General features: G+C 41.2%; 1 protein-coding gene across 4 annotated transcripts in view; it reads left to right on the forward strand.

Annotated features, from left to right (window-relative positions):
- ARHGEF3 (Rho guanine nucleotide exchange factor 3) overlaps nucleotides 1–18,383 on the forward strand; it is a 315,292-nt gene that overhangs the window by 288,608 nt on the left and 8,301 nt on the right. For all 4 annotated transcript variants that reach the window (XM_080807093.1, XM_080807094.1, XM_080807092.1 and 1 more), the window contains 4 exons: nucleotides 2,479–2,541; nucleotides 4,857–4,953; nucleotides 5,150–5,226; nucleotides 10,439–10,696. In XM_080807093.1, coding sequence (XP_080663219.1) covers nucleotides 2,479–2,541; nucleotides 4,857–4,953; nucleotides 5,150–5,226; nucleotides 10,439–10,696 — 495 coding nt within the window. The remainder of the gene's footprint in view (nucleotides 1–2,478; nucleotides 2,542–4,856; nucleotides 4,954–5,149; nucleotides 5,227–10,438; nucleotides 10,697–18,383) is intronic.

Consider the following 18,383-nt stretch of genomic DNA (forward strand, 5'->3'; position numbering starts at 1 on the left):
CACACTAATGCTTGTAATAGTGCTGGAAAGAGCCTGAATTTCTATTGCCAGGAACTGGCTAAGTAATGAATATCTATAAGATACACATGGAATACAATGTAGCAATAGCAAGAGGGGCTGATAGGCATGTATGGCTTAAGTGAGTGAGGCAAGGCACAAAATAGGGTATATTATGTCCTTTTACCATCTATGTGAAAGAACAAAGAAAAATGAATGTATGTGTGTAGGTGCACATATTTGCTTGTAGAATCATAACATATTTCTAGAAGGATTCGCAAGGAACTGGTAGTATTGTTGGGAGGGAACTGGGTGGCTGGATAGAGGTAAGAAAGAAAGTTGTCACCATGTGCCCCTTTGTGCACTATAAATTTTGAACTGTGTTAATGCATTACCTATTTAAAAGAAATAATAAAGCATTTTAAAATAATACGTGCACTGAAAAAAAAATCTGTGAAGAAATATGGCGAAACCCTAACAATAGTTAACAAGATGGTATTATGGGTACATTAAACTTTTCCACTTTGTGCTTCGTTGTGTTTTTCCAAGTGTTAACTGTATGCATATAACTAGTATGATCTGGCAGTGGGAGGGAAGGAAGGAGGGAGGGATTGGTTCTGCAGATTGGGAGATTATTAAGGTACGGTGAATACAAGTTCACCCATCTAGAAAGTTACAGGGACACCTGGGTGGCTCAGTTGGTTAAGCAGCTGCCTTCGGCTCAGGTCATGATCCGAGCGTCCTGGGATTGAGTCCCACGTCGGGCTCCTTGCTTGGCGGAGAGCCTGCTTTTCCCTTTGCCTCTGCCTGTGCTTGCTCTCTCTCTCTCCCTCTCTCTCTCTGACAAATAAATAAAATCTTTAAAAAAAAAAAAAAGTTACAGAGCTGCTATTTGAACCCAGGTCCTGTCCTACTCCAGAGCCCATGGTCTTCATGGTGACACTGTGCTGCCCCACAATAGACATCTGACAGTGGTGTTTCCCAGTATGGGGTTCTATGGTTTTCCTTTCCTGAGGACCACATTTGGTCAGTTGGACCATCAGACCTATTCAAGTAAACTCTAGTAAAACAGATGTATAAGGAAATCTGAGGAAGGTCTAAGTAAAGTCTAGTTAGTGTATTGAGCCAATCCATTTCCTGGTTTTGATAACGTTCTGTAGTTCTGCAAGGTGAGTAGAAGGGGCAGAGGACCTTGCTGCTCTGTGTTTACAACTTCTCCTGTGAGTCTGTAATTATTTCAAAATAAAAGGTTCAATGGGGCGCCTGGGTGGCTTAGTCATTGGGTGTCTGCCTTCGGCTCGGGTCATGATCCCAGGGTCCTGGGATTGAGACCCACATCGGGTCTCGGTGGGGAGTCTGCTCAGTGGGGAGTCTGCTTCTCCCTCTCGACCACTCCCCCTGCTTATGTTCCCTCTCTCGGTGTCTCTCTCTGTGTCAAATAAAAGAAAAAAACAAATGAATGAATGAATGGTTCAACAAAATAGAACACCAGGTGGGCATGATGTGGAGGCTTTACTGGGCCTGGGGAGGACTTACCATGCACTGGCCTCCAGCATGGTGTTCTGCCTCCATCTGCATTACCTGAGAGCAAACTCATTGTCTTATACTCCATCCACCCCAGAGATGGAAGGTGCTCTCCGGCCTGCTCACTTCTTCCCTTTAGTCTGAAAGAAATGTAGGAGTCCCCAAACCATCACTCCTATTAAAGGACTAAACATAGAGGCCTTTAACAATGTTTGCCAACAGTTTAGACTCCCAGATGAAAGAGTGAAAGAGTATTCTGCACATCATAGCTCTTAAATTATGATGGCTTAATAGAGCCAAATTAGAAACGGTCCATTTACACACTCTTACACACAGCTGGTGCCTATAATTTTATTTATTGTACCGTGTAGGGCTGAGAAGTAATTTAGAATGAATTAACTTCACCAGACATTTAGAGTGATAAAATATTGGATTCTTCCTGCAATTGCAGCCTCAAGACAAGTGGCTGATAAGAATAAAGCTTTCTGCTAAGATTCACCTTCTGTTGAGTAGAACAAAGACAAATTGTGATGGCCCAATTCATAATACTGCCGTGACCAACACTGAGAACAGACCTGAAATCATTTGTGATGGTTGCTGCACACATGAGAGACCCAGACTCCAACTGTCATTATTTTGCCTAAAATACTTCCCTCTTGTTTGGGTGCACCCAAGTTCTGTAATGTGAAAGATGACTTACTGGGTTGGAAACATATGTGGAACCCCTTTCTCCTATAAATGGGTGAGTACGTTATACAGAAGTTTTGCAAAATTCTTCCTTTATAGGTTTTAGCTACTTAGACGCATTTGCTGCAGGTTAATTTAACTTTTTAAAGAATCCTTTAAAAATGCTTAAGAAATGAGTAGATCTGGGGCTTTGAGCAACAGAACCAGCACTGTTTGAATTTGGGCTCATAAATGGAGTGTTCAGTGAACGTCTTCTGTCTTTGCTTGCAGGCAATCTTTGAGCTTTCCCAAGGAGAAGAAGACTTGATAGAGGACTTGAAATTGGCAAAAAAGGTGAATTTGAAACCAGTGATCATTTGGGCCACCTTCTTTTTTTTTCTTTTTTCTCATGAGTAATTTCACAATTCTAAGATTATGCCTTATGAGCATTCTTTTTATGACTGACACAGGTCATCAACAATTGAGAAGAATCTGCACAAACCAAGTAGTGAGGAAATGGCTCAAAACAAGAAGGTTCTCAAAAAAACAAAACAAAACAAAACAAAAAAACAAGAAGGTTCTCTAGACCTGGTAGCTGCAGGGCTTCTCCTGTGCATGTCTCTAATGCACCTCAAAGGATACTTGAGTTTAGTCAGAAAGTGTTCATAGAGGCCTGGCTTTCCATATATTTCATTGTCTCTCCTGCGGAGCCTCCTTACCCATGGGAGAGAGCGTGCAGACGTCTGAAACTGGAACGGTGTCTTAGAAATAAAGTCACTTGAATCCCCCAAGTAGAGAAAGTGGTTAAGTGAGGGGACTGTGTACTATCATGTGACGTACAGTCTTTTATATAGAACTTGTGTTTTAATCACACTGTGTGCAGGAAGGGAGAAGAAACCCATGCTTTGTAACCTGTGCTGTCTGGACAATAAACTTTTTCCTCAAAACCTTTCCGTTCCAGTGGCCCCACCCCCCACCCCCCAAAGACTGAAATCCAGACCTCTTCGTCTGATATTCCCAGCCCCCTTTAGAGAATCACAAGGTTTGGGACACCTGGGTGGCTCAGTCAGTAAGCCTCTGCCTTCGGCTCAGGTCATGATCCCAGGATCCTGGGATCGAATCCCATGTCAGGCTCCCTGCTCAGCGGGAAGTCTACTTCCCCCTCTCCCACTTCCCCTGCTTATGTTCCCTCTCTCGCTGTCTCTCTTTCTGTCAAATAAATAAATAAAATCTTCAAAAAAAAAAAAAAGAATTACAAGGTTGGAAAGAGTCCTTAGTCCCTTCTTTCAAGTGTCCTTTGTCCAGATTCCTGCTGATAGGAAGTCCCGTCTGTAGCAGTCCCAGGAGATGGCCATCCACACTTTGCTTGGACACAGCCAGGAAAGAGTTTTTAGACAGGGCTGGAGGAGGAGGAAGATGGAGATGACAAAAAGGCATTTAACTCTGTAAGACATCTTGCTGTGCATTTGTTCAGCTCCTCCTTCCTGTATCAAGATTCCCCAGAGCTGAGCACCGTTAAGGATGTTTCACTGCTTACGGTGGTTCTACCTTCTTGGAAACCCTTCCTTTCCTTCAACCATCCGTATCCAGCTGATCTCCAGGAACTAGCTCAGATCTCAGTTCATTCTTCACCAGTACTTATGCCTCATTCTCCATCTCAGGCATGCCAGCCAGACAGCTCTTCTTAAATCTCTTAAATCTTCTTAAATTCTTAAATCTTAAAATCTTAAATTGGATCAGTTTTTGCTGCTATGTGACATCTCTTGTGTTTTTAGTGTTGAGCTTTTAAAAACGTATGTATCTAATTATCCACGTGTTTTTCTTATCTCCCGATTAGCTTTATAAATCTCCGTGGAGGCAGGGACTGTGCCGTTTGAGTCGTTGCACTCTATTACAGCGACCTGGGTATAATTGTGTGTTCTTGTTCAAGTTTTCATAAATAGGGGCGCCGGGGTACCTCAGTTGTTAAGTGTCTGCCTTCGGCTCAGGTCATGATCCCAGGGCGCTGGGATCGAGTTCCACATTGAACCCCCTGCTCAGTGGAAGCCTGCTTCTCCCTCTCTCACTCCCCCTGCTTGTGTTCCTTCACTCACTGTCTCTCTGTCTCTGTCAAATAAATAAAATCTTTTTAAAAAATTACCATTAATAAGAGAGGATAAAATTGACAGAGATTTTGGTCTTTTGGCTTTGGAACAGTCGTAAAGGATGCCATCACTTTTCTTTTTCCTTTCTTCCTTAGTTTAAATATGGACTCATTGAAGAAGAACCTACTAGTAACAAATGCTGTATAAATTTGGAGTTTTTCAAGCTACAATATCTCCAATAAGTTAAATTTTAAAACTTTAAATTTTAAAACATTATACAAATCAGATCAGCTCTGTACTTAGGATTTGTGCCCTTGCCTAGATGTATGACATACTAGAATAAAAAAGCTTTTTAAAAATCTGCTTTGGTTTATCAACAACCACAAACAGCTCAAGGCAATCCTGGATTCTCATCTGGTCTGGCCACACCCATCTGCTCTCTGCAGTGTTCTGGAAGAAGTTGTTGGGGAGAGCCAAATATTTTGTTATAATGTGGGGCCTCACAGACACCGACGCCATTTACATTAACAACTTGCTTCTATGGATTTTAAACGTTTGCTTCTATCTCTTGCCCTTCTTGTACAGGCCTATCATGACCCCATGCTGAAACTCTCCATAATGACAGAACAAGAGTTAAATCAAATCTTTGGAACACTGGACTCTCTCATTCCTCTACACGAAGGTATAATTTTGTTCCCAGAATGAGTCATGACTTGTAGCCTTAATTGAGTCGTCCTACAACAAGTCATGATTATGTAATAATGTGATTAACCCAGAATCTACTTCCAGTCTTGTTCATATTGGAATGTCTAACGAAATAAGCATTCTGTTTTTGTTTTTTGTTTTTTTGTGTGTGTCTTTTTTTTTTTTTTAACCAGAGCTTCTTAGTCAACTTCGAGATGCTCGGAAGCCTGATGGTTCCACCGAACATGTTGGTCCCATCCTCGTGGGCTGGGTAAGAAAAGTTCTCCAGTCTTGATTGAGAATAAATTTCAGTAACATAGATAGAGTTTCATTTTAACTAGACTTTTTGTATTGGCAAATGTTGGCTTTACGTCAGAAATGGCAAATTCCTAGCAAAATTTATCATGTGTCTTCAACGCGTGGAAACAATTTTTTTTCTTAATATAAATATAAATTAATATAAACAATTTTTTTCTTAATATAAATTTGCAGCATTTGAAGATAAAATGGCCTTTGATTACTAGCTTTACATCAAATAAAGTAAAACTGGTTAATATTCAATTGAGGCCAATTACTAATAATATAATTATTATCATTTCTATTCTAGTAAATATTCACAGATACATTCTTATCCATATCACCAAAAAAAGGTGCTTTTATTCAGGCTCCAAAAAATTCTTGTGGTAAAATGTAGTTTCATACACAAGGTAATACTAAATGCTATTAATGTTTAGCATATATCTGATTCTGAGTAACTTCAGAGGAAGGCTTGGTATTGTGCTGACCTTCATCCCAAATAACCCATTCCCTTTCCTAATTAAACAAAGAAAGCAGCTGTGACCTTCGATTAGGGGTTCTAAATTTATGGTCTTGGGGCTGAATTTGTGTTTTGTTGGGTGCGTAATGTGGTTGTTCATTCATTTAATGTACTTTATTTTTTTTTAAGATTTTATTTATTTATTTGACAGAGAGAGAGATCACAAGTAGGCAGAGAGAGGTGGGGGAAACAGGCTCCCCGCTGATCAGAGAGCCTGATGCGGGGCTCGATCCCAGGGCCCTGGGATCATGACCTGAGCTGAAGGAAGAGGCATTAACCCACTGAACCACCCAGGCGCCCCCATTTAATGTACTTTAGACCAGGCATGAATTTTCTATTTTGCTGCAGTCCCCACCATTCCCTATTACTACACCTCTCTTTCCTTTAAGTCCTTGAGTGTACCTCCCCAGCTCCAGGTGGTATTCATTTGTTAGGCAGATCACTTTGATGACATCTTCCAGGTAGGATTAGCTCTCTCATCTCTCTGATCCACACAGTCTTCCAGAAAAATAGGCAGGAAATGCCAGAGCAGGCAGCGTTAGAGTCATTCCACTGTTTGCGGAATGTTGTGAAGGTCATAAATCCTACTATCACCATGTGAGTTCTCTTGATCCAGTTACATCTGTAGTTATATTTTAACCTTCCTGTGTTTTGATGTTGCTCTCTTATCCTAACTTCTGCTTTTCAATTACAGCCTTGATCAAGAAAGTTTGAGGGTTTCATGACTTAGGTAGCTTTAAGTTAGAAGTCACTTTTAGCACTGAAGCCGACATACCCCAAGGGCATCCAAAAGGCAAGCAATGTTCTAAGATGAATAATTTAGAAAATGTGACTTAATATTTCAGGAGAGATCATTCGTCTTATATTTTTGACTTTCATTTTATTATAAGATGTGATAGATGTTTTAACGTCTTTAACCTTCAAAGAAATTTCCTTAAAGAGAGCCTGCCAGCTGGAGAGAGGGAAGGTGTAATGAGAAGAGAGATTCTGCCTCAGTATTTCTTAAACCTCCTGAGGCTGTGGGCTGCTTTGATGGGCGTGGGGGGCCAGTGAGGCCGCACTCCAGAATTAGCACGATGCCTGCTCTGTCGTTGACGAGATGGCGATGTAGAACAACACGTTTCCTTAGGCATCGTATACACGTTGTCAGTTCACACCAGACGCATAAGTGGAGGCATTTGCCTTGTCGTTAATATTTTTATGAAATAAATGTTTGCTACTTTTATTAGGAAATTGGTTGATCTGGGGGTGGATTTGCAGGCCTTTTCTGTACATACCCGGAGGAAATGTGACCACTTCCACTGCTATCTGAACCCTTCAGACATCAAATGGGGACTTAAAGCTTGAAAAGCAGCCTAAAATTAAACAACTGGCCCATTGTGACCAGACCTCATGAGAAACGGCCCTTATTTATCAGGCCCGACGAGCTGTTAAATGTTTTCCCACTTTTAACTGCAGATGTGCCCACGCGAGTGGGAACTGTAAACCAAGGGGTACATCTGTTTGAGTTCTGGTCTTTTTAACAGAACAAAATAAACATCTGAGGGGACTTTGAATGAGAAAAGTCAGAGCCCATTCGACCCATGAAAAATTGATTTATTCGCTGTTCCTCCTCCCAAACCCCTCCCAGGAAAAAAAAGGTGGGGGAAAAAAGCCCTTTTAAACAAGGAGCCTCCCAAGCAGGACAGGCCTGGCCAGTCCTTTTGACCTTAGAATGAATCAATTCCTTGTACTTTGAAGGCCTGAAGCAGAGTGGTGGTTTCCTCAGGGTGCCTCCCTGGTCACTGAGGATCCATCTCCCCAACCGGTAGGCCTGATCCCATACACTTCCCCTGTTGGATAGAAACGACTTCCCAAGCGACTTCTCTTCGCGCTAACGTTTTTTTCAGTAATAAATTTATATAACTTAATTTATATAATTTAATAAATTTAAATAATTTACAAGCTCTCCAGGCAGCAAGTTCTCATGTTAATTTGGGTTCTAATTAAATTTTAATTCTATAGAGAGAGGCCGGGTACATGGAAGCAAAAAAAAAATGGATTTGTTCTGTCGCTTTTCACAAGCTTAGGGAGGTAGAAAGAATTTCTAAAGAAAGTGAAAGAGTTTCCTTTATAAATTCTTGATGGTCTATTTAAAGAGATGTCAAGGAGTTCAGAGCTTTGGGGGAAGGGTGGGGGAAGAACGTTCGGCCGACCGGTTTTGTCTCTAGCTGAGCAAGTAGTTTTGCTTCTCTAAACCACAATTTCTTCAGTAAAAATATCCTAGGGATAAATAATAACAAAAAATATTTTTTTACTAATTATACTTTTGCTTTAATAGCTGTCCTTACAGATTCTTACCCAGAAGCCAAGCTCTTACACTTTTTGTCTGCCTTATCTCATTAAAAGATGGGAGGAAAGTAGTATATGCATTTTTAAGTGGGGAAATTGAGGCTCAGATGGGTCACCTGACTAGTTGCTGTCCAGGTTAGGCTTTGAGCGTGATTGTCCCTGGTTCCAGAGTCTGCCTGCTAAACCACTGTGTTATCACCTCTCACATTTTATGTAAGTGAATGTGTGTGTATTTGGGAACAAAGATGTATACATTCTTTCTTTCAAGCTATCGCTTGTGGCCCTTTCTAGCCAGTGGAGTTGAACCAGATAGCTTTCAGGTCATGCCCAGGAAATGAGCACCCTGTCAGGTGTGAACAGGACCAGAGCTGGATCGGGTTGCCATGGCAGCGGGGGCGGCAGGATCAGAGAGTGATGGCCCATTGGACGGTGGGCAGCAGTGTGGTCAGAGTTCCTCACTGATTTGCATCTGATAGTTACTGCTGATTTGTTTCCCCATAATGAAAACATTGGGCATTTCCAGGTCTTTTTAAAAAGCGAGGAAGTGGAAATGAAATTAAGAGGACCTGAAGCTCTTTTTAATTAACTCTGAAAGTCTAAATTACAAGCCACAATACCACATCTAGGGTGTGTGTGTGTGTCTGTGTGTGTGTGTGTGTGTGTGTGTGTAGCAATTATCATTACTTTCAAATGTAAGGTTGAGGAAAGAATTTCTGCAGCTCTTTTTAACACAAATAAAAGGGTTTTTTAAATGACACGTAAGGAAGGTAGACATTTCCAAAGAATGTTAAACTTGACAGTGAATTTAAACATTACTTCCTTGGTATCTTTTTTTTTTTTTAAGATTTTATTTATTTATTTGACAGAGAGGGAGAGATCACAAGTAGGCAGAGAAGCAGGCAGAGAGAGAGAGGAGAAAGCGGGTTCCCCACTGAGCAGAGAGCCCAACTCAGGGCTCGATCCCAGGACCCAGGATCACGACCTGAGCCAAAGGCAGAGGCTTTAACCCACTGAGCAACCCAGGCGCACCCCCCTCTTTTTTTTTTTGTTTCAGTTGCCGAGAAAATAATTTCAGTAAGAGGTAGAAAAGAAGCACCAGAATGTTTATACTTTGACACATTGTTCAGATGCTGCCACAATTTATTTCTAAGCCATGTTCCCAGGCCATCAAATGTTACCTAATCTGGACACCTTAAACATTCATTTATTTGTTCATTCAGAATATAAACTTTGAATGTCTGTGGACGGTAGGCCCAATGCAATGTATTGAGGATGCAGAACTTAGGAAGGAGTGGAAAAGGGAGATGAACCGCCTTCCTACTGGGGACGCCAACTCTGTGTTTGCACAATGTGACTGATGGGACATGTCAGGGAAATTAGTATTTTGCTGGAAGGAAGATGGTGGAGTTGAAGCGTTCCAAAGTCTTTAGGCTTAAATGTTCTTTGCACAGTGTTGTGATGTCAACCATGAGGTATAGACAGGAATCCAGCTTAAAAGATTTTTCTAAATGCTTCCTGCATCTAATTTTTTACTAATTATACTTTTGCTCTCACTTCTTGGCATTCTTTACTGTTGGCCCACCTTGGAATCAAGTCACCTTCAGCTAACAGCATAGAGATGCTCGCACCAGGCCACACAAATGGCTGGGCCACGAAGTCCGACTCCTTGCTTTCTTTTTATACCACTAAGTCCTCCAGATGAGTTTCTTATGAATAATTTTAAAAGAAGTCCTGTTTGTTTGTTTTTAAAGATAGGAAGCTTTCCCCTCACCGGACACCTTTGGAAGTGCAGGAAAATTTTGAGCTGTATGCATGTGCGGTTTTTCTGGTTCTTTTGTTCCAACTTAGGTTGGCAGAAATGCAAACAAATTATGATGGGGTCTTAACAATCAAGAGAATAAATGTAGGGGCGCCTGGGTGGCTCAGTCGGTTAAGCACCTGCCTTCGGCTCAGGTCATGATCCCAGGGTCCTGGGATCGAGCCCTGAGTCAGGTTCTCTGCTCAACAGGGACCCTGCTTCCCTTCCTCTCTCTCTGCCTTCCTCTCTGCCTACTTTTGATCTCTGTCTGTCAAATAAAAAAAATAAAATCTTAAAAAAAATGTAAATGTACAACTAAGAAAGTAACTTCACACAAGCAAGCCAAAGCCTAAAAACTGTTCATTGCCTGTGATTTTGAAGATTGCCCTTGTCTGTCTCACCCATCCGTGCAGATAAAGGAACGTTGGCCAGGCCTGGAGACCAGTTAGGTTTTGTTCAGGCTGCACAAGTGATACTCGCTGTAGCTTCAGAGCAGTTAGCTCCACACTCCAACCGTGTTTGATGTTCCTTTCTTAGCTGCCTTGTCTCAGCTCCTACGACAGCTATTGCAGCAATCAAGTCGCCGCGAAAGCGCTGCTGGACCACAAAAAACAAGACCACCGAGTCCAGGATTTCCTACAGCGATGCTTAGAATCCCCCTTTAGCCGCAAGCTGGATCTCTGGAATTTTCTCGATATTCCAAGGAGCCGTCTAGTGAAATACCCTCTTCTTCTTCGAGAAATCTTGAGGCACACACCAAATGATAATCCAGATCAGCAGCACCTGGAAGAAGCCGTAAGTTCACCTGTTTCTTTCTGTCTTTACCTTGTTTCCTCCCTTGCATCTGGGAAGTTGGGTGCATGGGCGAATGAGGGGGTCTCTGGGCACACAGCACCCAGAGGTCTTGGCTTCCATGCTCATTGCATGTTTTTTTTTCCATGCTCAGTCATGTTTTAATTTTGCAGTTCACTTCTTCTCTCTCTCCCTCACTCCCCCAATCTATAAAATGCAGTGTTTACATGAAATACACCCTAAGGTCACTTTGATTTCTCAAAGTTCTTGATTCTGTGTAGCTGACTCTGTAATCTGTAATTACAGTTCATAATAAACTGTAATCTGTTTGTTCACAGTGGCTGTGAGGGTTAAGATCTCTGGGGATTTTGAATTGAGTATCTTTGTTTAGTTAGCAAATGGGAGTTGCCTCTTACCTTAGCGCCTGTGAGCCCATTTGTGACGTCAACACCCATTTCAGAACCAGCTCTCCTCAGCCACTGACTGCAGTGAGGGACCGACCTAGTCAAACCTCCTGCTCACCAGAAAATGTTCATTAAGTATGAAGAAAGAGAGAGATTCTTTCCAACAGCAATAGAAGACCAGGAGAAATGGATCCGTCTCATGAGAATATTGTGAACAGGGAGTGTTCTGTCCAGAGAGCTTGGTTCTGATTGGGGCGCTCTGGGGGACAGAGCAGAGGCGATAGTAGGCCAGGAGGAGCCAGTGGCCTGAACAAAGCTATGGAGGAATGACAGGACAGGAAATGCCTGGGGAATACCCTGGGTCAGTCTGCCCAGGGTTGAGGATATTCTGAGGAAGCAGCAGGAGAGAAGGCAGAGGATGGGGGTTCAGATGTGGTTATAGAGGGTTTTTTTTTTTTTAATTCAAGAGAGAGGGTGAGCATGCATGCGTGAGAGGGAGAGAGCACAAAGCGGGGTGACAGGCAGAGGGAGAAGCAGACTCCCTACTGAGCAGGAAGCCTGATACAGGGCTCCATCCTGGGACTTAAAATCATGACCTGAGCCAAAGGCAGACACTCAGTTGACTGAGCCATGCAGGTGCCCCTATAGAGAGGGTTTTAAATATCAATTTGAGATGTTTTTCCTTTGTTGTGCTTTGTTCTTTTGTTGTTTTCTAAGTAACTGGGATTCAGGGTTCAAATCCCAGCTCCGTTGTTGACAAGCTGTGAAACCTTGGACACATTACTCTCCTTTGTCTGTAGGATAGGGGACCGAGGGGGAAAGGACTAGGGCCAGGGAGGCAAGTTGAGAGGTTCCTGTAGTGGTCCAGACATGCAGTCATGGAAACCTGCTGAGGAAGAAGTCGTGGGGATGGAGGCTTAGAGACCAGGTCAAAGGGCTTGTTCCCTGACTGCATCTGGAACAGAAAGAGGATATGCATAGGTGACTTGAGAATCAGAATCCATGAAACCTGTGAGCAGACTGCCTGTCTCCTAGAGAGGGGCTTAATAATAGTTAGTAGTAGGGGCGCCTGGGTGGCTCAGTGGGTTAAGCCTCTGCCTTCGGCTCAGGTCATGATCTCAGGGTCCTGGGATCGAGCCCCGCATCGGGCTCTCTGCTCAGCAGGGAACCTGCTTCCCCCTCTCTCTCTGCCTGCCTCTCTGCCTACTTGTGATCTCTCTCTCTGTCAAATAAATAAGTAAAATCTTTAAAAAAATAATAATAATTAGTAGTAATCACAACAATGATAATTCTAACATCTGCTGACATTTCTTGAGTACCTAGGAAATCAGCTTTATGTAATCACTTTATAGGTTATGTATCTCATTCAATCCTTTTAATAACCTGTGACATAGCTCTCCTTATTAGGACCGTATTCCAGATGAGGCTTGAAGGGCTTCAATAACTTGCCTGGGTCCAGAGCCAGCACACGATGAGGCTGATGTCAAATCTGTCATCGTGGACTGCAAATCCTGGGTCTGTTCCACTTTATGATCCTATACCATGAAGCTGAAAGCCTGGCTGCTTCTCTGAGCCCCTCTTGCCTGTGGAATTGCAGATAGCTGTCCATCCCCAGACTTAGTGGAGAGGCCTCACAAGTGCAGTGCTGGGCCAGGTGCCACCTTGCAGGGATAGAGAAGATGGAGGAAATATGCTCTTGACTGAATGCAAACACACACACACCAGGTCCCCAGTCCGGCACAGATAGGGGACACAGGCACCGGGGATGAGGCCCATCCCACTTCATCAGCTCTGTTTTTAACTACCGGGAAGCATGCAAGAGTGTTGCTTCCTCTCCATATTTCATCCCAACAAGTGTGTGGTCTGCAGGAATGAAAACAACAGGGAGCTAGTCTAAATAATTACTTTTTTGAAGCACGTGAGGCTCCTCTGTGTTTTATTTTACTGTTAAGATTTCTCCTTTTTAATATGTACCATGAAAGAATAATGCTCTGTTTCTAAAATGACCCAGTGAGCTGAAGTTTGGATTTAAAAACAGATAAGAAGGTGGTTGTTTGCAATGTGAAAGGATGTACGGGTTTCCCTAGTGCATAAGACGTGATGTCACTTTTGAAAGCTGAATCTGCACCTAGTCATTCAGGAAGATTTGTGTGTGAAGCATGGCAGACCTGTGTTTGAATATGTCTGCAAAGCAGGTCTTCTAAGTGCCCATTTACACAATTGAGGCACAGCAATGTTGGAGGTTTTTTTCCCTTCTTTTCAAAATCCTCTGGGCATTAACCCAGATGAGCAGAAATATTTAGCCCCATATTCTTGGGTACTTTGTGAATGCTTGATAAACATAAAACCTGTAGTACTGATGTAGCTTGAATTACATGTTCCCTGAATAGATTTTCCACTTATGAAAAGGGAAAAAAATCAGAGAACCTAAGTAAAATGCTTCTACACCAAGTGTCCAGTCCTATAATTAGATCTAAAAGAAAGGTCTTGCTTTTACTGCAATGCATAAACTACCACATCTTTATTAGAATTTCTTAACAGTGTTTTGGAGAGTTGATAGAAATTTCCCTAGAAGAGAACATTTTTAAATAGAAATTCAGATATTTAGATATTCCAGAGGTCTGGTTGTTTAACATTTTAAATTCTAAGGATTGTTTCAGCCAACAAGTGATCTGGCAGACCATCTCTCCCCTCCGCCTGCCACTGTTCCCTAACTACTTAAAAAAAAAAAAAAAATCACTGGAGTCAATGAGAAGAACAGTCCTGCTGTTCCTGCCGTTCTGGCTGCTATTCTCGGTTCGTGTCACAAGCCCACGGATAGACGACATTACCGCACAAGGAACCAGACAGAGCTTCCAGATTCCACTTTGAGGATGATGATTATGGCATGTGTGGGCTTACCCCTTGCTCTGTTATCAGATATTTGTCATCGTCTTGCTTTACTGGTCCTTTCCCTTCAGTTTGAACCCTGATGCAACAATAGATTGAAATTGAACTTAAAAGCACAACCACCATGACTGTTTGCTACTGCCCATCTGCTACGTACACCTTTATTCCTCCCTGAGATTCTGCACAATAAAGTCCTCTCAAGAACCAATGTTCAGTTGACTGAACCTGGGTGGTTCAGTCAATTGAACATCTGAGTCTTGGTTTCGGCTCAGACCACAATCTCATGGGTCTTGGGATCAAGACCTGGTCAGGCTCTGTGCTCAGCGGGGAATCTGCTCGAGATTCTCTCCCTTGCCCTTCCCCCCACTTGCCCACACACACACACACACACACACACACTCTATTTCAAATACGTAAATCTTAAAAAAAAAAAGAAGTACAAAGATTAGATGCTTATGGAGTAGAGGTAGATGTGACAACAAAACAATATTTTTAATAAATGAAAGCAGACCTTGAAGTGCTATTGCAATGTCCACAAAGAATGTGGAATAAGACTGATTGTTCCTATTGTTCAGTCTCTCTATTTTTTCAAACACTAAAGAAAGAAGTAGCATCAAACAGTAGTCATAGCTGCCTAAAGAACCACTGTGGGGTTTCAGTTTATTAATCTTCGTGTGATATGCCAGCTGTTCGGTCCCTGAGCTAAATTAGGAAGTGAATACATATTTATGCCTATAGTACATCATTTTTCTGGTCTCCTGGATACTTGCAGGAAACTCAGAAAATTGTCTCAAGACCCAGTTAATTCCAGGTAAACTGAGTAAACTCTAAGAAGAGCCACAGCAATTAATGCTAAGACCTCTAAAAGCAAGGGAAAAGTATGGATTCCACTATACATTAAAAATGTAGTAAAGGGGGTGCCTGGGTGGCTCAGTGGGTTAAAGCCTCAGCCTTCGGCTCAGGTCATGATCCCAGGGTCCTGGGATCGAGCCCCGCATTGGGCTCTCTTCTCAGCGGGGAGCCTGCTTCCTCCTCTCTCTGCCTACTTGTGATCTCTATCTGTCAAATAAATAAATAAAATATTTTTTTAAAAATGTAGTAAGGTAAAAGATTAAGGTAGACATAAAATAATTTGTCAGACACTTCCCATATATTTTAAAGCTTCTTGAGGGCAAGGACCTGTCTCATTTCTTTCAGTGACATCATCTAGTTTGACATTGAACAGACGCTCAACAAGCATTGATTGAATTAACTTGAAGGATGAGTCATAGCATTAATATGTTTTATGAAGTTTCTTTTTCTTTTTCTTTCTTTCTTCCTTTTTTTTTTTTTGTTTTTTTGAAAGTAGCAAATAATTAGGCTTGTCTAAAAACCAAGCGGGGGGAAAAAACAAAGAGAAAGTTTGTATATCAAAGTGTTCTATTTATTATTTGTCTTATGTTAGTAAAACTTGGATTAATTTCATAGGACTTATATTTAATGTGATGTTGACATTAAAGGCCAAAAAGATTATTTTATGGGACAAAAAGCCTGTGTTTTTTAAAAAGATGTATTTATTATCCAAGTAGCGCTACAGCCAAAATTTGGGAAATAGAGTAAAGAATAAATGAGCTTTGAAACTCATAATAGCTATGAAAGTATATAGATTATGCATCTGTTCATAGGGAACAGTCATCAGACTTCGGCTCAGAGCTGTAAGATCTTCTGTCAGACTTACATGGAAATGCCAGAGTTCTAACTGGGTAAAAGTTTTTATCCAGTTGGCTTTGGGCAGAAGGTATCATTTCACTAGAATGTGAAAAATAATCACTTAATCTTAGAATTCATTGCCAATTTAACACATTATAAGATCTGGTAAGTTCTTACTGAGTAAAGGCTTCTTTTAAAACTTTGCTTTTCAGAGATTGGTTTGTTTTTCCATTAAGTAAACGTAACCAAGAAGAGGCCTTATTACCCGTACTCATCTGTTAAATTCTTTCCTGCCAATACCACGAGTCCCGAGCTGCAAGGGTGGTTCAATATTCACAAATCAATCAACATGATACACCACATTAATAAAAAAGGGTAAGAACCACATGATCATTTCAATAGATGCAGAGAAAACATTTAACAAAGTACAATATCCATTCATGATAAAACCCTCAACAAAGTAGGTTTGGAGGGAGCATACCTCAAAATCATAAAGGCCATATATGAAAAACACACAGCGAATGTTATCCTCAATGAGGAGAAACAGAGTGTTTCCTCTATGGTCATGAACAAGACAGGGTTGTCCACTCTCACCACTGTTAATTAACAGAGTACTGGAAATCCTAGCCATAGCAGTCACACAACAAAAATAAATAAAAGGCATTCAGATCAGCAAGGAAGAACTCAAACTTTTACTATTTGCAGATAACATAATACTCTACATAGAAAACTCAAAGACTCCACCAAAAATTGCTAGAACTGATAAATGAATTCAGTAAATTCTTAGGATACAAAATCAACTTATAGAAATTGGTTACATTTCTATACACCAACAATGAAGCAGCAGAAAGAGAAATAAACCCATCAATCCCATTTACAATTGCACCAAAAACAATGAGATACCTAGGAAGAAGTCTAACCAAAGAGGCAAAAGACCCATATTCTGAAAATTATGAAACACTAAAGAAAAAAATTGAAGATGATACAAAGAAATGGATTGGAAGAATAAATATTATTAAAATGTCTATACTACCAAAGCAGTCTATACATTTAATGCAATCCCTATCAAAATACCAACAGCATTTTCCACAGAGCTAGAACAAATAATCCAAGAACTTGTATGCAATCACAGAAGACCCACAAGTAGCCAAAGCAAACTTGAAAAAGAAAAGCAAAGCTGGAGGCATCACGGTCCAGACTTCGGTTATACTACAAAGCTGTAGTGGTCAAGACAGTATGATACTGGCACAAAAGTAGGCATAGATCAATGGAACAGAGCAGAAAACCAGAAATGAACCCACAACTCTGTGGTCAATAAACCTTCAACAAAGCAGGACAGAATATCTAATGGAAAAAAGACAGTCTCTTCAAGAAATGGTGTTGGGGAAACTAGACAACAACATACAAAAGAATAAAACTGGATCACTTTCTTACACAATACACAAAAATAAATTCAAAATGGATGAAAGACCTAAATGTGAGACAGGAAATCATCAAAATCCTTGAGGAGAACACAGGCAGTCACCTCTTTGACAATGGCTACAGCAACTTCTTTCTAGATATGTCTTCTGAAGCCTGAAGCAGAAGCAAAAAAATAATTATTGGGACTTCATCAAAATAAAGAGCTTCTGTGCAGTTAGGGAAGCAATCAACAAAACTGAAAGGCAACCTACAGAATGGGAGAAGATAGTTGCAAATTGCATATCTGAAAAAGGGTTAGTATCAAAAATATATGAAGAACTTATAAAACTCAATGTCCAGAAAATGAATAATCCAATTTAAAAATGGGCAGAAGACATGAATAGACATTTTTCCAAAAAGGACATACAGATGGCCAGCAGACACATGAAAAGATGCTCAACATCACTGATCATCAGGGAAATACAAATCAAAACGACAATGAGATTCCATCCTACTCCTGTCAGAATGCCTAAAATCAACAACACAAGAAACAGTAGGTGTTGGCGAGGATGCAGAAAAAGAGGAACCCTCTTGCACTGTTGGTGGGAATGCAAACTGGTGCAGCCACTGTGGAAAACAGTATGGAGGTTCCTCAAAAAATTAAAAATAGAACTACCCTACGATCCAACAATTATGCTACTAGGTGTTTACCAAAAGAATGCAAAAATGCTAATTTGAAAGGATACATGCACCCCAGTGTTTACAGGAGCAGTATCTACAATAGCCAAATTATGGAAACAGCCCAAATCTCCTTTGACTGATGAATGGATAAAGAACATGTATGTGTGTGTGTAATGGAATATTACTCAGCCATAAAGAATGAAATTTTGCCATTCACAAGGACATGGATGGAGCTAGAGAGTATTATGCTAGGTAAACCAGTCAGAGAAAGATAAATACCATATGATTTCATTCATATGTGGAATCTAAGAAACAAAACAAGCAAGCAAAAGGGGGGAAAAAGAGGGAGGATGAGAGAGGGATAGGCAAACCGAGAAACAGACTCTATACTATAAGAACAAACTGATGGTTACCAGAGGGGAGGTGGGGGGAGGAGCGAACTAGGGGATGGGGATTAAGGAGGGCACCTGTTGTGATGAGCACTGGGAGTTGTATGAAAGTATTGAATCATTTGTACACCTGAAACTCTTACACTCTATGTTCACTAACTGGAATTTAAATAAAAACTTAAAAAATAATGCTACCACGGGGCACCTTGGTGGCTCAGTGGGTTAAGCCTCTGCCTT

Source organism: Martes martes (genome assembly GCF_963455335.1).
Source record: "Martes martes genome assembly, chromosome: 1".
Classification (NCBI taxonomy): Eukaryota; Metazoa; Chordata; class Mammalia; order Carnivora; family Mustelidae; genus Martes; species Martes martes.